At 42.2% G+C, this 17458-nt stretch overlaps 1 protein-coding gene across 2 annotated transcripts in view; it reads left to right on the forward strand.

Moving 5' to 3' along the window:
• KCNC4 (potassium voltage-gated channel subfamily C member 4) overlaps positions 1-14807 on the forward strand; it is a 420986-nt gene extending 406179 nt beyond the window's left edge. The window contains exons 5-6 of one of the 2 annotated variants that reach the window (XM_086923590.1): positions 10509-10583; positions 11548-14807. In XM_086923590.1, coding sequence (XP_086779716.1) covers positions 10509-10576 — 68 coding nt within the window. In that variant the 3' untranslated portion in view covers positions 10577-10583; positions 11548-14807. The remainder of the gene's footprint in view (positions 1-10508; positions 10584-11547) is intronic. The other variant, XM_086923589.1, reaches the window with a different exon arrangement.
• Positions 14808-17458: the final 2651 nt, after the last annotated feature.

Genomic DNA, 17458 nt, shown 5'->3' on the forward strand with positions numbered 1-17458 from the left:
TTTAACAGTTAGGATATATTTATTTCATGTTTTACGGGCCGTGACAGTGAAAAACTTCCAAAGTTGTTTTTCACTGTGGCAAGGCCAGTGCTCCCATAGGAAAGAATTAGGTTACACTAATACAACTTATAGTGTTTAATTACAGTTTGGTTGCAGCTAGTAAAATGGCTCAAGTACTCCTTTTATTAGTAATTTAAAACCTAGCTTAAAAGTAAGGTTTTTTGTTATAATACTGTTTTGAAAATAACACCTTTAGAAAGTTGTCATTTTCCTGCCTAAGCTAAACAAGCATTTGTATTGCAATTGGTCTTGCCTTTGGGGCCTTATATGTATTTAGCTATGCAGCACATTAGCCTGTGTGCTGAAACATCTACTTTTCTTTAACATGGAGGGAAAATAGGCACCAAACTGCCTAACAAGCCAGGTATGGGGACACATGGAGAGAAATATTGCCTTTCAGCGGGAAATGGTATAGTCCAGAGCTCTGTTTTTAGTATAAAATCAGGGCCTTCAGTGGTCATATCACTGAAAATACAAGATTTAAAAAAAATATTATTGTCCAGGGGGGCTCATGAAAGACAATTTCTATGGACTGGAATTTAGAGAATGCTAAAGTGATTCTGGTATTTTACTGACCTCTGCTGGTCGGTTTCTATCAAGAAAGTGAAATAGAGGCAGTTGCCAGAAAATTTTTAAAAAAGAAAGTCCCTAAGCATAAAACAATTCTGGTATTTTACTGACCTCTGCTGGTCGTTTTATATTAAGAAAGTTAAATAGAGGCAGTTGAACAGAAAAAAAGTCCCTAAGCGGAAGCAGACAAGTCCTAGGGCTGATCTCCAGTGCCCACAAAGTACATACACATATATGTATATACTAAAGTATATACTAGAGGTATATGCTCAACCTAAAAAGGGGCATTTCAGTCAGTGTCCAGTGTCGCATGACTGATGATAGATCCCCTGTGGGGAGATACAGACTGCTCCCAGAAAGTGGACAAAGGGCTTAGGCTTGAAGATGTATTTCTTCCTTGAGAAAAATGGCTTGTGCGCTTCTTTAGAGTGAAAGGATATTTACTGTGTCACTGGCAAATTTAGCTCACACATAGGCATTTATACCTTTTCTTTTGTTAGCCAACTTGACTCCAAACCCAGTGAGGGGGAATGCCCCAGAACTGATTAGATTAGGAGTGACCACAAGGGAGAATAACCCATTATAATAGCTGGTGGGCACAGGGAAATCTGGTTCTGCCCTGTTAAATGTAGGTAGCGAAGTACATTGTAGGAAAGTTTACAGTAAAACACAGAGGAAAACATACCTAAGACCTCAGAACCACTAAACAGTGCTATAAAGAACTAAAAAAGAAATGGAGCACCAGCAAGGACACAAAAAAAGACTGCACTCAACTTCTACCACAGACAGTTGAGAGAATTGGAGGAAAAGGCCTTCGCCTCATGCATCAAATCAAGCTCCAATAACAGCAAAGAACTCTTGAGCATTGTCCAAAAATTCTCCGACCCCCCACCGCTGAAACAAACAACATTACCCCCTAACAGGAACTCTGCGACAACCTTGCAAACGTCTTCCACAACAAGATCGCCAGCATCTACAGAAACTTCAAACCCCAGCCCAACTCCACTGACTTCTTCAAGCAACACAATGACCCTGCTACCACCACAGACATCCAACTAACCAATTGTTTGTCCAGGTTGTCACTGTCCTTTTTCCCTTCTAGCAACCTGGAAAAACAATTTGTGGTAATGAGAGCCGAGAGTGAGATGATGAGGAAATTAGGGTATATGTCCGATCTCAAGGAACAGTCCCAGAGGAAGAAGGAGAGACTTTCTTGCTGTTGTTGATGCCAAGCAATGGACAGGAATGGGGTTCGGATAGTACGAGAAGGTATGAAGTGTAATATCAGTTGCAAAAATCTGAAGGTAATTCATGTGCCCATGGTGTGCTATGACTTGCCCACTTGTTCCTGGGAAGAGGTGGCAACAGATCTGGTTATGCACATTAGTGGGAAACATTCAACTCCTTATTTGATTGTTTTCATGTAATTGTATTCTAAATTAGCTGAGGCTTCTTGTGTTAGTGATATCACTACAAATGCCATCATCATTGTTTAGAGTAGAGATGTGGAGACTTGCGCTCCCAAGCCTTCCACAAATGTATTATTTACTTTGATTTGCACACCCGTCATTGTATGTGCTGTTTTTCCTGTTGCCAGCTATTTTCCTCTGTGAAGGCAGAAGTGTAGTATCTTCTCCTTCCTCTCATTTGTGATATTATGTGAATGATATTCTGAGTTCCAGAGGAGTGGTTACTAAGGGGCATATTAACAAGGAACAGGGAAAATTAACGCTAAGGGCGCTTAGCGTTATTTTTTTTAACGCCCGCTATCGCTGGATAATATCGCCTGGTTATCACCTTATCAACAACGCTAACCACCTAGGCGATAAAAAATCCAGCGATAGCTGCATTTTTGGGAGGTTATCGCTGGTAATGCAGCGATAAAAGTACAAGGATAGGGATATCCTTGTTGATAGCCCATGGTGGACTTAGCCATGTAATCCACCACCCATTGGATTACATGACTAAGTCTGAAAATTAGCAGACATAAAAAAGCAGCATTAATTATGGCTACCGCTGCTTTTTTTGTCTCTAACAGGGTTAGCGTAAAGCTTGATAATAGGAAAAATGTCGATTAGCGACATTTCTCCCATTATTTTGCTCTGGAGCGACCACTTAAAGAGAAGCGTAATGAAAAAGGATGCTAACATGCAATTTTGAATGTTAGCACCCTGTTGTTGATAGGGCGATATTTTTATCTCCGCTTCTTTGACTTTTAAAGCCAAAAAAGCGGAGATTAAGCCCTTGTTAATATGCCCCTAAGCTTCTGCAATCTCCAATTTACCTATGTGTCCTTCCTGATTTATGGAGAATAACCCACTTCCTTTACAGTTATCTAATGAACTTCATTCTGAAAGGAATTTGTTAGGGCCATGTGGCTGCAAATACCCACAGATGCACAGATGGACAGGAAGTTGATTCCATACGCCATGAACAAGGCAACACACCTTGAATAAGATGCGTTTTCTGACTTGAAGCCAGTGGAGGGACATAAGAAGGGGGCTGATGAAGAGCCTCCAGGGAGATTACAAACGAATAGGCCAGCTGTATTTTGTACAACCTGCAGTTTTGATAGGAGGGTATTGTTTGCTGCCATAAGCAAGGTATTTCTGTAATCCAGGCGACTGATAACCAGCAACTGGACCAGCGTTATCCTGGCTGAGGCAGGAAGCCAAGGAAAAACTTTCTTCATCATAGATGTAGTAGCAAAACAATTCCCTCTAATTGAGGCTACCTGATTTTTTATTGACATTGCATGGTAAATTTGTACCTATAAGTTCTTTGCCGATTGAGTGGGACACAGGGCAATTCCCAGATCCGTAGGCCACCACTCAGAGGACCAAACAGCAAGACCTCCATCTTCTCGTTCAATTGAAGATAGTTCCTAGACATCCAGGCAGCAATATCTCTCATACAATTTTGGAAGCAAAGCTTGATATTCTCAATGTCTTTTTTTATAGCTTAGCTGAGTGTCGTTGGCATATGAGATCATTTCAAAATCCTAGGTTTTGACAATCTGCGTCAGGGGAGCCTCCTGGATGTTAAACAGCATTGGGCTCAAAAAAATGCCTTGGGGCACTCCCTTGGTGAAAGAAACCTGCTGAGATTTGAATTAACCCAGTGTGATAATTTGTCATAGTAACAGTGTTAATATATGTGAGGTGTTCCCCTTGTTCTTTTGTAGATCACATATGGTATTTTGACATCTGCTCTTTGTCAGCATAGCTACTAGCAGCTCTGCATGCCCCCTGTATGAAGGACGGCATTTCTGTTCGCTAAATTTCCATAATATTCCCTCTTCTTAGCCAGCTGCCTGCGTGCTTGATCACTGGACACCTGCAAGGAGCAGGTAGAGAAGGGTACATTTGGTCGAAACACGGTTTTAATCATAATGCAGACCTTCCTTACACCCTCTTCTGCAAGAATAGATGTACTGTTATTTGTAAATGTAATGTGCATGTCATTTAGAGCTTTTGATTGGGAAATGTGATCAGGATCAAATTCACAGCATATAGGTAACCTGGTCTGAAACCACTTGTGGTGAAGCTAAATTTCAGTAATGCTTCACATTTATTAGGATATGAGAATAATCCTACCCATGCTCAAATACAATGCATTCCAGAGTCATGCCCATTTCTGTCTGGAAGCGTCTACAGTTTACCCTTTAAAAGTTGCTCTTCTCTCCATGGGCTACTTCAAAGGGACACTCACACAATGAAGAGCATTGAACGGAGTAGGATGTTTATGGAACGTGCATTTTTCATAGAATTTCTTTCGGTGTGCAGTCCAGGGTGACTAGTTGGTGTCCTTCATTGTGGGAATCCTACATCAAGTGTTCGCTGGGAAGCCGATGATGCTGAAATGGGATGGAAGGGCAAGGATTCTCCACAGGAACTTTTTCGAAACGCCGAACTCTACTTAACCCCTTGTCTGCTTTTACTAATTTAGCACCGCAACCTGGACGGTGTAATGACCTAGCCAGATTTTCTCACAAGAAAATTCAAGATATCTACGACCTATTTCAGGTTGACACTCCCACCTCATTACCTTTGTGTGATAACGCTCACCTGCTTACTATTGGTATAAGACTTACGGAATTTCCTGAAATGGACTCTCACAAGCTATCAGAGATCTTCCACCAAAGCAAATCAGGCTCTTCTTCTGACCTGGCGCCCTGCACATCTTAGCCAAAGCCACTGATGAGATACTCCCTGGTATGCTCAAAGAGATAAATCTGTCTTTCACCAGGGGCGATGTCCCTGTGGCCTGGAAATTCGCTATGGTCAAAGTGTTGTTAAAAAAGCCAAACTTGGACCCTGTGATGCTAGGGAACTACTGGACCATCTCTCTCCTCCCTTTGATTAGCAAGATAGCGGAAAAATATGTCAACTTGATTGTCGCTGACAATTTAGATGGTCACAGCCTACTCCTCCCTACCCAAACGGGATTTAGACCCCACCATGGTACAGAGACTGCTCTCCTAGCAGCGGTCAAAGAATCCAAGAGATTACTCGACCAAGGAGGATCAGTTGCTATCATCCTGCTTGATCTGAGATCCGCGTTAGACACTGTAAAGCACAACACCCTTGTGCAAAGATTGATGAACATGGGAATTTCGGGGACAGCCCTCTTATGGCTTAAATCTTTTAAGTTCTTTGAAGACAGTGGTCTCTCCAACAGTCTATGACTTAAGTGCGGAGTAACTCAGGGTTCGTCCTTGAGCCCCATGTTGTTTAACATTGAAATGAGACTTCTGGCAAACATTGTCTTCCCATTCGGGATTTTGATAGTCACCCATGCTAATGACAGTCAGTTGGTTTTCTCTCTTAATCAAGGACAGGACCTCCACTCACCCTCCCTGGAGTTCTGCCTCTAGAAGGTAGCCAAGTGGATGGAACGCTCCTGTCTTAAACCCAATGGAGATAAAATGAAGCTTATGATCCTGGGTAATTATCCTAAATTGAGTCTGGAACTGGACTAGCCAAGCAGCTTAGGTCCCAGTCCCCCGCCCAAAAACTCAGTTAAGAGCCTTGCCATATGGATAGATAATTCCTTTAAATTTGACCATCAGGCAGGAAAGCTTGCTTCCACCTGCTATGGGCTTCTTATGATGCTGAGGAAGATTCTCCCACTTCTCCCCTTCACCACCAGGAGATTGTTGGTCCAAAGGGAACGATTATGAAACTTCAGGTGTTCCAAAACTGTGCTGCCAGACTGCTACTTGATATCCCTATTATACAGAACAAGGGAACCCAAAGGAATTTTAGACAGGGACCTTGGACAATTTCATGTTATAGAGAACAGTGGTCCGTATTCAGGGGGAATACAGTGTGATAGATAACCATACACTAGAATAGAATGTATGTCTTTTGTCTAGCCGGACAAGAATTTATTTTCATAGTATTTTTCAAAAGTAGTATCAAATAAAACATTCAAATGACAAGTGGGCACAACCGTGACCCACAGAACACAAGACAGAACAATGAACACAGAATTGGCCAAAAGGCAAGCCAAAATGGGTCGGTACACTTGTACTCAGTATAGACAGACACAAATTAATAATTTAACACCATTGCACAATGTGTTATAGCTTGAGTCTGGTGCATAGGGTGTTTGGGTGTCGACGACGTTTCGATGCCAACATTAAATTTAGGGCATCATCTTCAGGACAAACAAATAATGCATTGCTGTCTTGATAATAATGTATCACACCTTTTTAACAATTCTTTACATACAAAAAAGGAAGAAGATGATGCCCTAAATTTAATGTTGGCATCGAAACGTCGTTGACACCCAAACACCCTATGCACCAGACTCAAGCTATAACACATTGTGCAACAGTGTTAAATGATTAATGTGTGTCTGTCTATACTAAGTACAAGTGTACAGACCCATTTTGGCTTGCCTTTTGGCCAATTCTGTGTTCATTGTTCTGTCTTGTGTTCTGTGGGTCACGGCTGTGCCCACTTGTCATTTGAATGTTTTATTTGATACTACTTTTGAAAACTACTATGAAAATAAATTCTTGTCCGGCTGGACAAAAGACATACATTCTATTCTAGTGTATGGTTATCTATCACACTGTATTCCCCCTGAATAGGGACCACTTGATATCCCTAGACATCCGTCTGACAGACTAGCCTTGAATTCGCTGCATTGGTTGCCGGTGGACGGGAGAATAAGGTTTAAGTCTCTTTGCATTGCCCACAAGGCCTTGTGGGGTAATGGTCCTGTGATCTCTCAACCACTGCTTTCTTACTATCTCCCTCATAGAACACTGCTTTCCTCCACCACTCATCCAGCTATCACCCCTCGCATCAGGAGGGAAAGAGCAGGAGGACAATCCTTCTCTTTCAGAGCAGTTTCACTCTGGAATGCCCTCCCCTTATCCTTGCGCTCTGAAAACTGGCTGCTTCCCTTCAGGAAGAAGCATACATCCTGTTCTTTTAAAAAAAACATATCGCAGTAATAAGATCCCTGACCTATAGAGTATTATGTGCGGTCCTGTTAGCGCTGGGATGCCTATTGGTAGCCATGCGCTCTACAATTGCTTATAATGTAACGTTTGAGAACCAGAGGGAACCTATGCTCACTGAAGACAAGGCCGCACTACCTTTGTTTGCGGTGTATTAAATGCTGGGACAGTGAATCAGACTGTCACATGGGTCGGGGTTTCTAAGCATGGATTTTTGTTAGGATAGTCGCTGGATCACCAACAACAGTAAAATCACTTTCCGTGTAAAACCGCGTTTGAACAACTGCAAGGAGAGGACCTGTTGGGGTCTGAAGAAGAAAATATGACTTTCCTCCTTGCTACAAAGATGATTTTCTAGCTACCCACCTGATATCTTTGTGGAAAGTTGTTACATGCTCTACCTTGAAATTCTGCTCCCATCACTTGTCTCCAGAACAGGAAGAGACAGTTTCTTCCCTTGGAGACCTCAGCAATATTTAGATCACCCTCTCGAAAACAGCATACTTGCTGCAGGCTTATCAGGAGGACACCTGGGTGCTGTGAAGAAGACCAGGACAGCTGGAAGGTAAAACAACTAGCTCTCATGAGCCTCAATTATGTGGGGACTGCTGAAAGAGTGTCGTCAGAGGAAGCAGAGGCTTAGTTAAGTAGAATTGCCTTTCACAAAACCTACAACTGATAAATAGTTTTTTTATATGTATTACTCTAATTGAAATCATTGAACTTTGAAGGTGCTCTACCCCAGGGTAGTGTTCAAACCATATCAGCATGGTCGGACTGCAAGCAGCAACCAGCCCTGGCAATCTGCTTGACCGGCCCCGGTAGCGGGGGTCTGCTAGTCAGAAGCACTCCCCCTTTCGTTATAGATGACCGATATTGCAGCAGTGCCGCAAAACCGGCCCCAACGGGCCCAAAACCGCCCCCGCCCCTACCGTTCCGGCCCACTGGGAAAACGCCAGTGCCCCCTAGGGTCAGTCCGGCTTTGCATATCAGCATTTATACACAGCCTTAAGAAGTATATGCCGCTGATCGCAGACTTCTCCACAACTTTAGCTGGAGCTCAAGCTTTCTAATCACCTGCACTCAGGTTCAATTGCATCTTGACACGCAAGTCCTCCGTGCAAGGAGCGGACAGTCCTATTCCCTGGTCAGAACTTTGTTGCAATGCCACCATTTAGCCATTTCAAGCCTGAGATTCTGCAACCAAAGAGAGCCTTCATATTAGTTTTTAACAAAAACTACACAACTTTTTAGAATTATTATTTGATATCTGTAAGCCAGAGCTAATATGCGACCTCTTCATCTTAAAGTGCTCGATATGTTTCAAATTTGACATATCTTCAATGGATGAGGCACCCTGGTTCGACCTGATGATACGAATTTGAACTGTACTTTCAAACTGAATTTTACTAACTTTGCTCAGTTTTTAATCTTTGGGGATTTGGGGAATTTTCTTAACCTTTTTACGTCCTGTTTACCGATGTGTTCATAGTTTGCGATATGACTTGTATTGGCCACACGATCAGGTGAAGCTAGCTGTAGGCCAGAGTGTATTTAGCGAGGTACTGCTGGTACGGGAAACAATGTATCGGCTGTTCGGCTTGTTTTGAAAGTTTCTGGAATGCTTTAACCCTATATTAGCCGTATTGATGTTTCTGTCAGTAATAGATGGTTCACCCGAGTTCTCAAATGTGTTATAATTATATCTATTGAGGCAGAAACTCGTCTGAGTTACATAAGGTAGACCCCTGCCTCGAGTGGCATACTGTCAGCATAATGCACCCCCAGAAGTGATGACTAGGGCGCTTGTAGACGAAGAGTGAAGCATCTTCCAACAAAGGATGTCTGGAAGATGCTATCACAAGCCAGTTGTTAGTTGGAGGGATAGGGTGAGGTTTGGTAGTGTTCCTGAAAGCTTTACATTGAACTCATGCTAGGATTGTACGTCACAGTATTGAGCTGAAAATGAATTGAAAATAGGATTTGTAAAGCATGACTACTACCCAGAGGTGTCTAGGCGCTACCTACTGAAATGTTGATGGGAAACGATACAACAGTTACTGATTAAACAGACAGGTCTTTAGGCTTTTTCTGACTTACCTCAGGTTCTGATTACTTTTAACCATAGGAGGTAGGGAGTTCCACAGGCTGAAAGTGCTGGATGTGAAACTTTTCTAGCCCAATCAGAAAGTTTTGACCTTGGGGACAACAAGGTTGCCACTCAATGAAGAGCGGAGCGATCTGGACAGGACATAGTATAGATAAGATTGAGTGAGTTGAGCTGGGCCCAGGCCGTGTAGACATTTAAAAACAATGTACAAGGCTTTGATTTTAATGCATTTTTTGACTGGCAGCCTGTTAAACTCGACTAAGGCTTGAGCCGCAGACTTGTGTCTTGGAATACCTAAGAGAAGACGGGCAGCGGTGTTCTGAAAGACCTGCAGCTTTGTTAAATCTCTTTTGTGGATACTGGTGAAGAGGGATTTGCAGTAGTCGAGTGAAATAAGTGCTGTAACTACGGTTTTCTGCTGAGCCGATGGTATATATGGAAGAATCTTCTTCAGAACTTTCAAAATAAAAAAGCATGAGGAGGTGGTGTGATTGATCTGCCCATCAAAAGATAGTTTTTTGTTAAAAAATTTACCAATTTTTTGTGCTTTGAGACTGGGGGTCAGGAGAGGTCCAAGTTCAGATGGCCCCCACTTAATGGACCAAGAAGATGGATTACCAAGAAGTAGGATTTCCGTTTTTGATGAATTTAACATTAAACAATTGTCCTGCATCCAGTAACCAATGTGCAGCATACAGTTGTGGGACTGAGTCGCTGTGGCATCTAGAATTGTCTGCTACCGACACAATGATTTTAGGTTTGTCGGCGTAAGATACTAGGGAAAATCCATACGATCCAATAAGGTTAGCAAGAGAGGTGACATGTAGGTTAAAAATAGTGGGGCTGAAGGAGGACCACTGTGGTACCACGCGCAGTTCAATATTATTCTCCTGCATATATGTAAATATGTATATATATGTAAATATATCTCTACCCACAATATTGATTACCACTATGTTATCAAGGATCCCATCTACAGGAACATGTAGATTTATGCCCCAATTACATGTTGCACGTTCATGGGGCAGATTTACATGTGAAATTAACATTCAAGTGCGTAAACTTCTCAGTCCAGTGAAATTATAATTTAAACCCCTTGTACTGGGGAATTTCCTTGAAATATATTGATAGTGAATACTGTGGGGTCGATATTTGTGCAGGTTGATTTTAAAACTTAGATATTGAAACTCCATATCCCTGAAATATAAATAAAAAATATATCTGCCTACAAGGGACGGTTGGGGTGAGTTCTGGAATGCTTCAGGTGACTTTTGGGATGGATTTTCTTTCCAGATAATGGCTGGGGTGAATTATCAGTCGCTTCAGGGGATGGTTGTGATGAATCTTCTCTTCTCCAGTGATGTATTGGTAAGTTTATTTTTAACCTGGTAATGGCTGGATATGTTTTCCAAATGAGTAAATGGCTTATATTGGTTTTAACATTCATGGTGAAGGAGGGGTTATCTTTCTTTTTCCTGTGTGCTCTTTGGTTTGTATTTCATATATCACTGACATGTATGTTGGACTTGTAATCATGAAGACAACAACATATTAATTAAGTTGCTAATCTATCCTACACCCCAAACATATTTAATACAGTATTTTGTTGCTAGTCCTGGCTGGTTGCCTTTCACACCATCTGAATACTATTGCGTTCGCTACTTGACTTTGCTGTCTGTAGCAATTGCCCGTCAAGAGCAGGATGGCAGCTCAGTCTCCACTAACAAATCTTGCTCTGTGACCAAATCTTGAGTCTCAGTATGTAGATAGGTTTTATTTTATTTAAATCATAAGAAGGAAGTCATCTTCTGTCTCTCCTTGGAGGATAAGGGAGCCAGAGATACATTCATAAACTGACTTCTCTCTTGTGAAAGCTCCTCAGATATACAATGTCAATCAACAATAATCTCTTTTCTAGGTCGAAACGTAACACCATTAATGATCTCCATCATAATATTTTGAGTGCTCAGGACACGCAATATCTTGAATGGGATTACCACTAGTCTCACACATGAACACTGAAGAGATGACCACTGGTAATGACTCTCGACATGTGTAGGCATAGGTTTGATGAAAGAACACTTCTCCTGCTCACTCCCAATCCACCAATTGGAAGTCAGCGCAAACCTCCAGTGTTCATGAGGTAGTCACATTGTGATGGTGCTCTTCACTCTTGTATGGTCTTTATTTATGCGGTTGGGACTACCTAGTGTGGGTTGGGCCCTATCACTCTCTTTGCTACCTTAATTTTATACCTTTACCTGTCTGTAATGAGATTTTTCTTGAAATGAATGACTCTAACTTTGCCTTTATGATGTTTCCTTCACCAAAGGCTGTGAAAAATCCAGAAGTCTAAACAACATAGCCGGTGTGGCAGGAAACACACTGGGACTCTCTCCTCTTACATCCCGCTACAGTTCACCATACCCTCTGAGGCGATCGCGGTCTCCTATTCCTTCCATGCGCTAGCAATAAACCATCCATGGACAAACTCCATCACTCTCATTCCACTGGCTGCCGCGTCATCTTCATTATCATAGGCTGTGGAGCCGTGTTTGTACCTCCTGGGACATTGGTCGATAACGCAACTCATGGTTCCGGGTCAAGGAGAAAATGACCTGCTGTGAAAGAGCGACATTCCTAACAACCAGCCCTGCTCCGGGGAAAGAGAACCATCCATTTACTCTGTTCTGAACGTGGACTGGAAGGCGGTGGATCCCAGTACACTCTGCCTATGACTGAGCAGCAGCACACACGCACCTCTCTTGTTTATTAAATGGACCGCTGTGGTGGTGTTTTCTTTCTCTTCTTCTTCAGTCTCAATACTTTTCATCCTCCATTCCTGATATTAATTTATGTTATGTTTATAGATTCCTGATATTTGTTTAATTATCATGATTTCTTTCTGATCAAGACTGGATTCATTCAGGGCATGTCATGGGCTGTACGGGCAGGCCTTTAAAGAGTAGTAATAGACAAGTTTGAAATATTGCCTACCCAACAAAATATGAGCAAAGCACTATAAGCAACTCTAAAACGTGTACCAGACATAGTAAGATGTTTTCAAAAGAATAACCAAGATAGGTAGACTACAGGGCAGTTCTCTAAGAGGTCACAGATTTGGAAATAGAAAAGTGGAAAAATGGACTACATCCAAGGGATCAACTGCTGAAAAATATAAGATCAGCTAGGATAGCTATAGGCTGGAGTCCAAAACAGTATAACAATTGAAATAAAAGAGGGGATTGAAGTATATCTCCGAGCTGATCCATAGTCTGAAGCCAGGGAAACAGGATGAGCTGGTATAATAGATGACAGGCGACGCACCATCATGGAAACACAAGAATTACTATAATGATAGCTGGCTATATAAATAAAAAGCAAAACATAAGAGGGGCAGCTTACTCAGGGCTGTCATCAATAGAAATAGGAAGGGATCTTGGAGAAAAGGTCTCTAGGCACCCAGGCCATGGAAATCAAAGTAACACAAGGTGAACAACTATTTTTGAGTTCCGCAGCTCTGGAATAGGAGGGGCTAGGAGGGCCACACAATGGGGGTCAATGCCTATGGAACTAGGAACGCTAAAAAAAAAGCTCTCTTTCTAGAGCCCTGATACCACCGGACTGTCGCTTCCTAAACTAGTAACTAGGCTCCCACATTGAAAGAAACTTCAAAAGGACTAAAAACACAGCTGACTAGGCAAATCTAAAAAAATGCACACAGATATGAATAATAGAGGAAGAAGAAGGAGAGTTCCTTTGTGGTCGAAAACGATGGCAGAAGTAGAGAAGGCTACCTTGTTAGATACATTGTGGTATCTAGTCATGGGTAAACATAAGAGCGGACACGTTGACAGCTGACATTGGGGGGAAGGTCCAAAAACATGGAAGTAGATGATGGGATAGAATGCCAAATGGTTGGTAATCTGCACCAATGGAAATAGAGGATAGGGAATAAGGGCATATCCCTAGGTTTTAACAGGCATTGAAACAGAGCAGTCTACAATGTCAACTTCCAAGAGGTCCTCAGCAGGTTGGTTACAAAGGCAGCTCGCTATAGTTGTGAATAGATGAGACAGCACAACAGATTAGGGGTCCAAAGTCATGAAAATATACAGGGCAAAATGGCAGATTTGTAGCAGTCAGGGGCACTGGCCATAGATAACAGACTTGAAGAGTTCCTTAACAGTCTACATACTGAGACAAAAAAGAGGGCTGCAAATGGGTCTCTCTGGCACATCAACACGAACACCAAACTAGAAGCTCTGTAGAAGGCAGCAATATTATTACAAAACAGCTTAAACTAGCAAGACGGTCTGGATGTTTTGGTTTTACTAAACCTTTTTTTTTTGTTTTCTTGTTTTTCCCAATTGTGTTTTTTTATTTTTTCATTATCTATCTTTCTGTTTTCCAATTTCTAATCGATCTTCCTATCTTTCTCTTCATTTCACTCTCTCATTCCCTACTTCTGTTTCTTCTAGCCTTCAGATTAAATGTCCTGTTTTTGTCATTCCCCTGTGTCTCTAATCCTTCTCGTTCCCATTTCCATTCTCTCTCTCTCTCTCTCGCCTGGTGTTCTTTTCTTGCCTCCTCTCTTATTTTCTCTTTTCACCCTCCATCTGTTTTTCTTTTCGATTACTCGAGCAGATTTCTCTTTCTCTCTTTTTCTTCATCTCTTCTTTTGTCTGTTTCGTCCTTGTTTGTTTCAGCTTTTTACTTTTTCCATTCTATTATTCATGTGGCCTTGTCTTTATCTCTCTACATCGCTCTTCTTCCCCTCACACTCTTGCCCTTTTTCTCTCGCTTCTGATGCTCTACTCTATATTTTCTGTCTCTAATGTTTCTCCCTCTCTAGAACTTATCTCTGTGACCACTTTCCTTCTTTGGCCCAGTCTTCATCGTTCCTGTATCTTTCTATTGTTCTTAATTGCTTCCTCTCTGATTTCTACTTTCTTTTATCTCATTCTTCTATTTAATCTTTCTCTGATCCCTCTTGCTCTTTCTCCATCATTCTTCTTCCCACACTATCTAGTTCTTTCTTCTTCTCTCATCAACCCGTAATTCAATTCACCATCCTCCTCTCTATTGGCAGTGTCTCTTTCTCTCGTTTTACCTTACTCTCTTGGTTGTCCTTTCCTTTATGTCTTACTCCTTTTTCGTTCCTTCCATGTTCTCTTCCCTGCACTGTCCAGTTTAATACCTCAATCCCTTCGCTCATTCTACCTCGCTCCAAATCATCTTCATCTTTCTTTCTTCTAACTCTCTCTTTCTCCTTCTGCTGCCTCTCTCGGTCGCTCTCCTTTCTTTATCTCTCTCGAAGCTCTTCCCACTTTTTTCCCGACTGCTTTCCTTCTCCTCTCTCTCTCTCCCTCGCCCCCTCTCTGTAGTCCGTCTCTTATTGCTGTGTTTAACTCTGGCTGTCCTGTGGGATATGATAATCCCAGTTTAATTGTAATGATGCGTGCTCCGAATATTGTCTGCCTCGAAAAAGGGGAACTGTAAGTGTTTTGACCTGGAGTGGCTGCGTAAACTTTTATTTGAATTAATATTTGCCCTTTGTGTCCAAGAAAAATAAAATATTGTTTAAAAAAATAGACTTGAGTGATTGAACTGCTCTATTCGTGACTAATCATGCTCTCCCTAAGGAGACTAGAATCGGTTTAATGAGTTAGGTGTTCGGTTCCACAGAGGGAAAAACAGGGAGAAAGCGGTGTTTGACAGGGAGCTGGGGAAGGAGGGAGGAAGCAGTGTCTCTGTAAATTCAAATTCAAAAGTGCTTTATTCGAGTATTACTCATAAAAGCAGACAAACACATAATAAAATACAATTAAATTACAAAGTCGGACATGACTTAAGCACAATACACGTTAAAAAGACAGTTTTAAAATAACATTTCATCCTGTTATTTACAATCAAAGGTGCAAAGTTCATATAGTAAAAAGTCATATTTAGAAGAAATCCTATTTCACAGTTAAAAATCAATGTAAAAATGTTTTCGTCAGATAGACACCTAGCATGGGAACAGACAATAGTTAAACTAGCAGTCTCTGTTCGGCTAGGCAGAGAGTAGTCACCCTGCTAGCAATCTCTGCCTAGTTACCCACGCCCACCCCAAGTACTTGGCAGTCGCTATAATAATCCAGTTTAAGGAGGTAGATTTAACAATGCGTAGAGCTACCATGCTACTTTTAGTACCCAGATTTCTACACATGGGAGCCAACCAAACACGTCTAGGAACAGAATATGCATGACAGGCAAACAAGAAGTGACCCAACGTTTCTTTTCCTTCCCCACAGACTGGGCAAATAGCTGGACCTCCATTTCTCCATTTTGATGTTAAACTACTCAGAGGTAAAGAGCCAGCCCTCATTTGGAAAAACAGTTTCCTATCCATGGGTTTAGTTATAATATCCCAGTAAATTTCAAACATCGGAAACAGTTTAGCTTCAAGGAAGGCAGTCGTCATAGACCCGTTATTATTGCTAAGAAGACTCTTGTTCTCCGCCTGTTCCCAGAAAAGGTTTTTTATGAACAACTTGGATGGGAAGGATGACCCGGTTGGATCGGACCAGAGTTCGCTTAACCCTAGTTCACTTAATGCTATTTTTAATGATCTAAACCATCCGATTTTATGAAATCGGTCTGCTTTGATCACATCAGCAAATCCTTCTGCATATTGTGACAGCTCAGGGGTGGTCCAGATTCTACGCCAATATAATATCGGTCGGAGTTTACACATTGCCGAGATTTCCTTCCTGCCAAGGTCATATCTGAGTGGCAAGAGGGGGCTGCTCTGTGGGGTGCCAGTTAGTTTTCGGAGGAAGTTATTCTCTGACATCTGTAGCTCCTGGAGGTTTTCTTGCCCCCACAGCTCTGCCCCATACAGTGCTGACCCTATTGCCTTAGCCTCGTATATGATTAATGGCGGTTTGATTGGTTTAGTTAAGGATTTCCTGTGCTCCTTAATGATGGTACCAGCCAGTTGTTTATGTCTTAATACTGCAAGATTTAAGTGGTGGTTCCATCTGTTATCATTTGAAATGTGTATCCCCAAGTAAGTAAAAGAATTAACTACTTCAAGGCAACGCCCACTCATGGATATTTTGGATTTGAAATTCCTGCAAGGATTAAAAGCCATGAGTTTTGTTTTAGCTGCGTTTACCTCCAAGCCATGGTCACTACAAAATTTGTCAAAAATTACCAATGCCTTTTGCAGACCGCTAGGGGATTTTGATAAAATTAAGGTGTCGTCTGCGAACATTAAAATAGGAACTTTTGCACCTGCGAGTGAGGGAGCATCTACGGGCTCAGCTTGCATACGGGGGACAATTCCGTTTATAAAAAGAGTAAACAATGTCGGTGCCATTGAACAGCCCTGTCGAACCCCACGCTCGACAGGGAAGTCAATAGTATCGTTGCCGTAACCACCCCATTGGATCTTAGCATAAGTGCCCTCATGGAGTCTCATGATCAAAGTTAAAATAGTCATCGGGACCCCCAGAGCTGCCAACACCTCCCACAAATTTGCCCTCGGCACCAGGTCGAATGCAGCCCGTAGGTCAACAAAAGCTGCGTAGAGACTGCATCCGCGGTCCGCCATTGTATCAATTGGAAACGGAAGACCTGGTCCACAGTGCTGGTTGGTCTGCGAAACCCAGCCTGAAAAGGAGATAAGACGTTCTGCTCCTCAGCCCAATCAAGCAAGTTATTAATAATTACACGTCCTACCACTTTTTGAACCGTGTCTATTAGGCTGATTGGGCGGTAATTACAGGGTTGGGCACGATCCCTCTTTTTATATACTGGGATAATGACAGCACCCCGCCAGGATACCGGGATTTCTGCGCCCCTGGCAATATGGTTTAGTAGAAGGCAGATGTACTTGCTCCACCTGTCGGTGTCATTTAAAAAGACATCCGCCGGAACTCCGTCATTACCCGGGGCACGGCCCCTGTGCACAGATTTCAGGGCAGTCAGGACTTCGCTCTGCATAAAGATGTCTTCGTCTGCGAACAGATATATTGGGCTAGAGTTATCAACGAGCTGATCCCTGGAAGAGTACTGCTCGCTGAAAAATTTAACCCAAGCATCATGAGGGACATTATTGTTGGGAGTCTCTGGAGATCTATTGTGGCCCCATTTGACAATATGCCAAAATTGTCTAGAGTGTTTACTTTCACTTGCACATCTCAGTTTCTGCCAGTGGTCTTCGTCCCAATCTCTTTTTGCCCTGGCAATGCAGT

The sequence above is a fragment of the Lissotriton vulgaris genome, chromosome 5 (genome assembly GCF_964263255.1).
Source record: "Lissotriton vulgaris chromosome 5, aLisVul1.2, whole genome shotgun sequence".
Taxonomy (NCBI): domain Eukaryota; kingdom Metazoa; phylum Chordata; class Amphibia; order Caudata; family Salamandridae; genus Lissotriton; species Lissotriton vulgaris.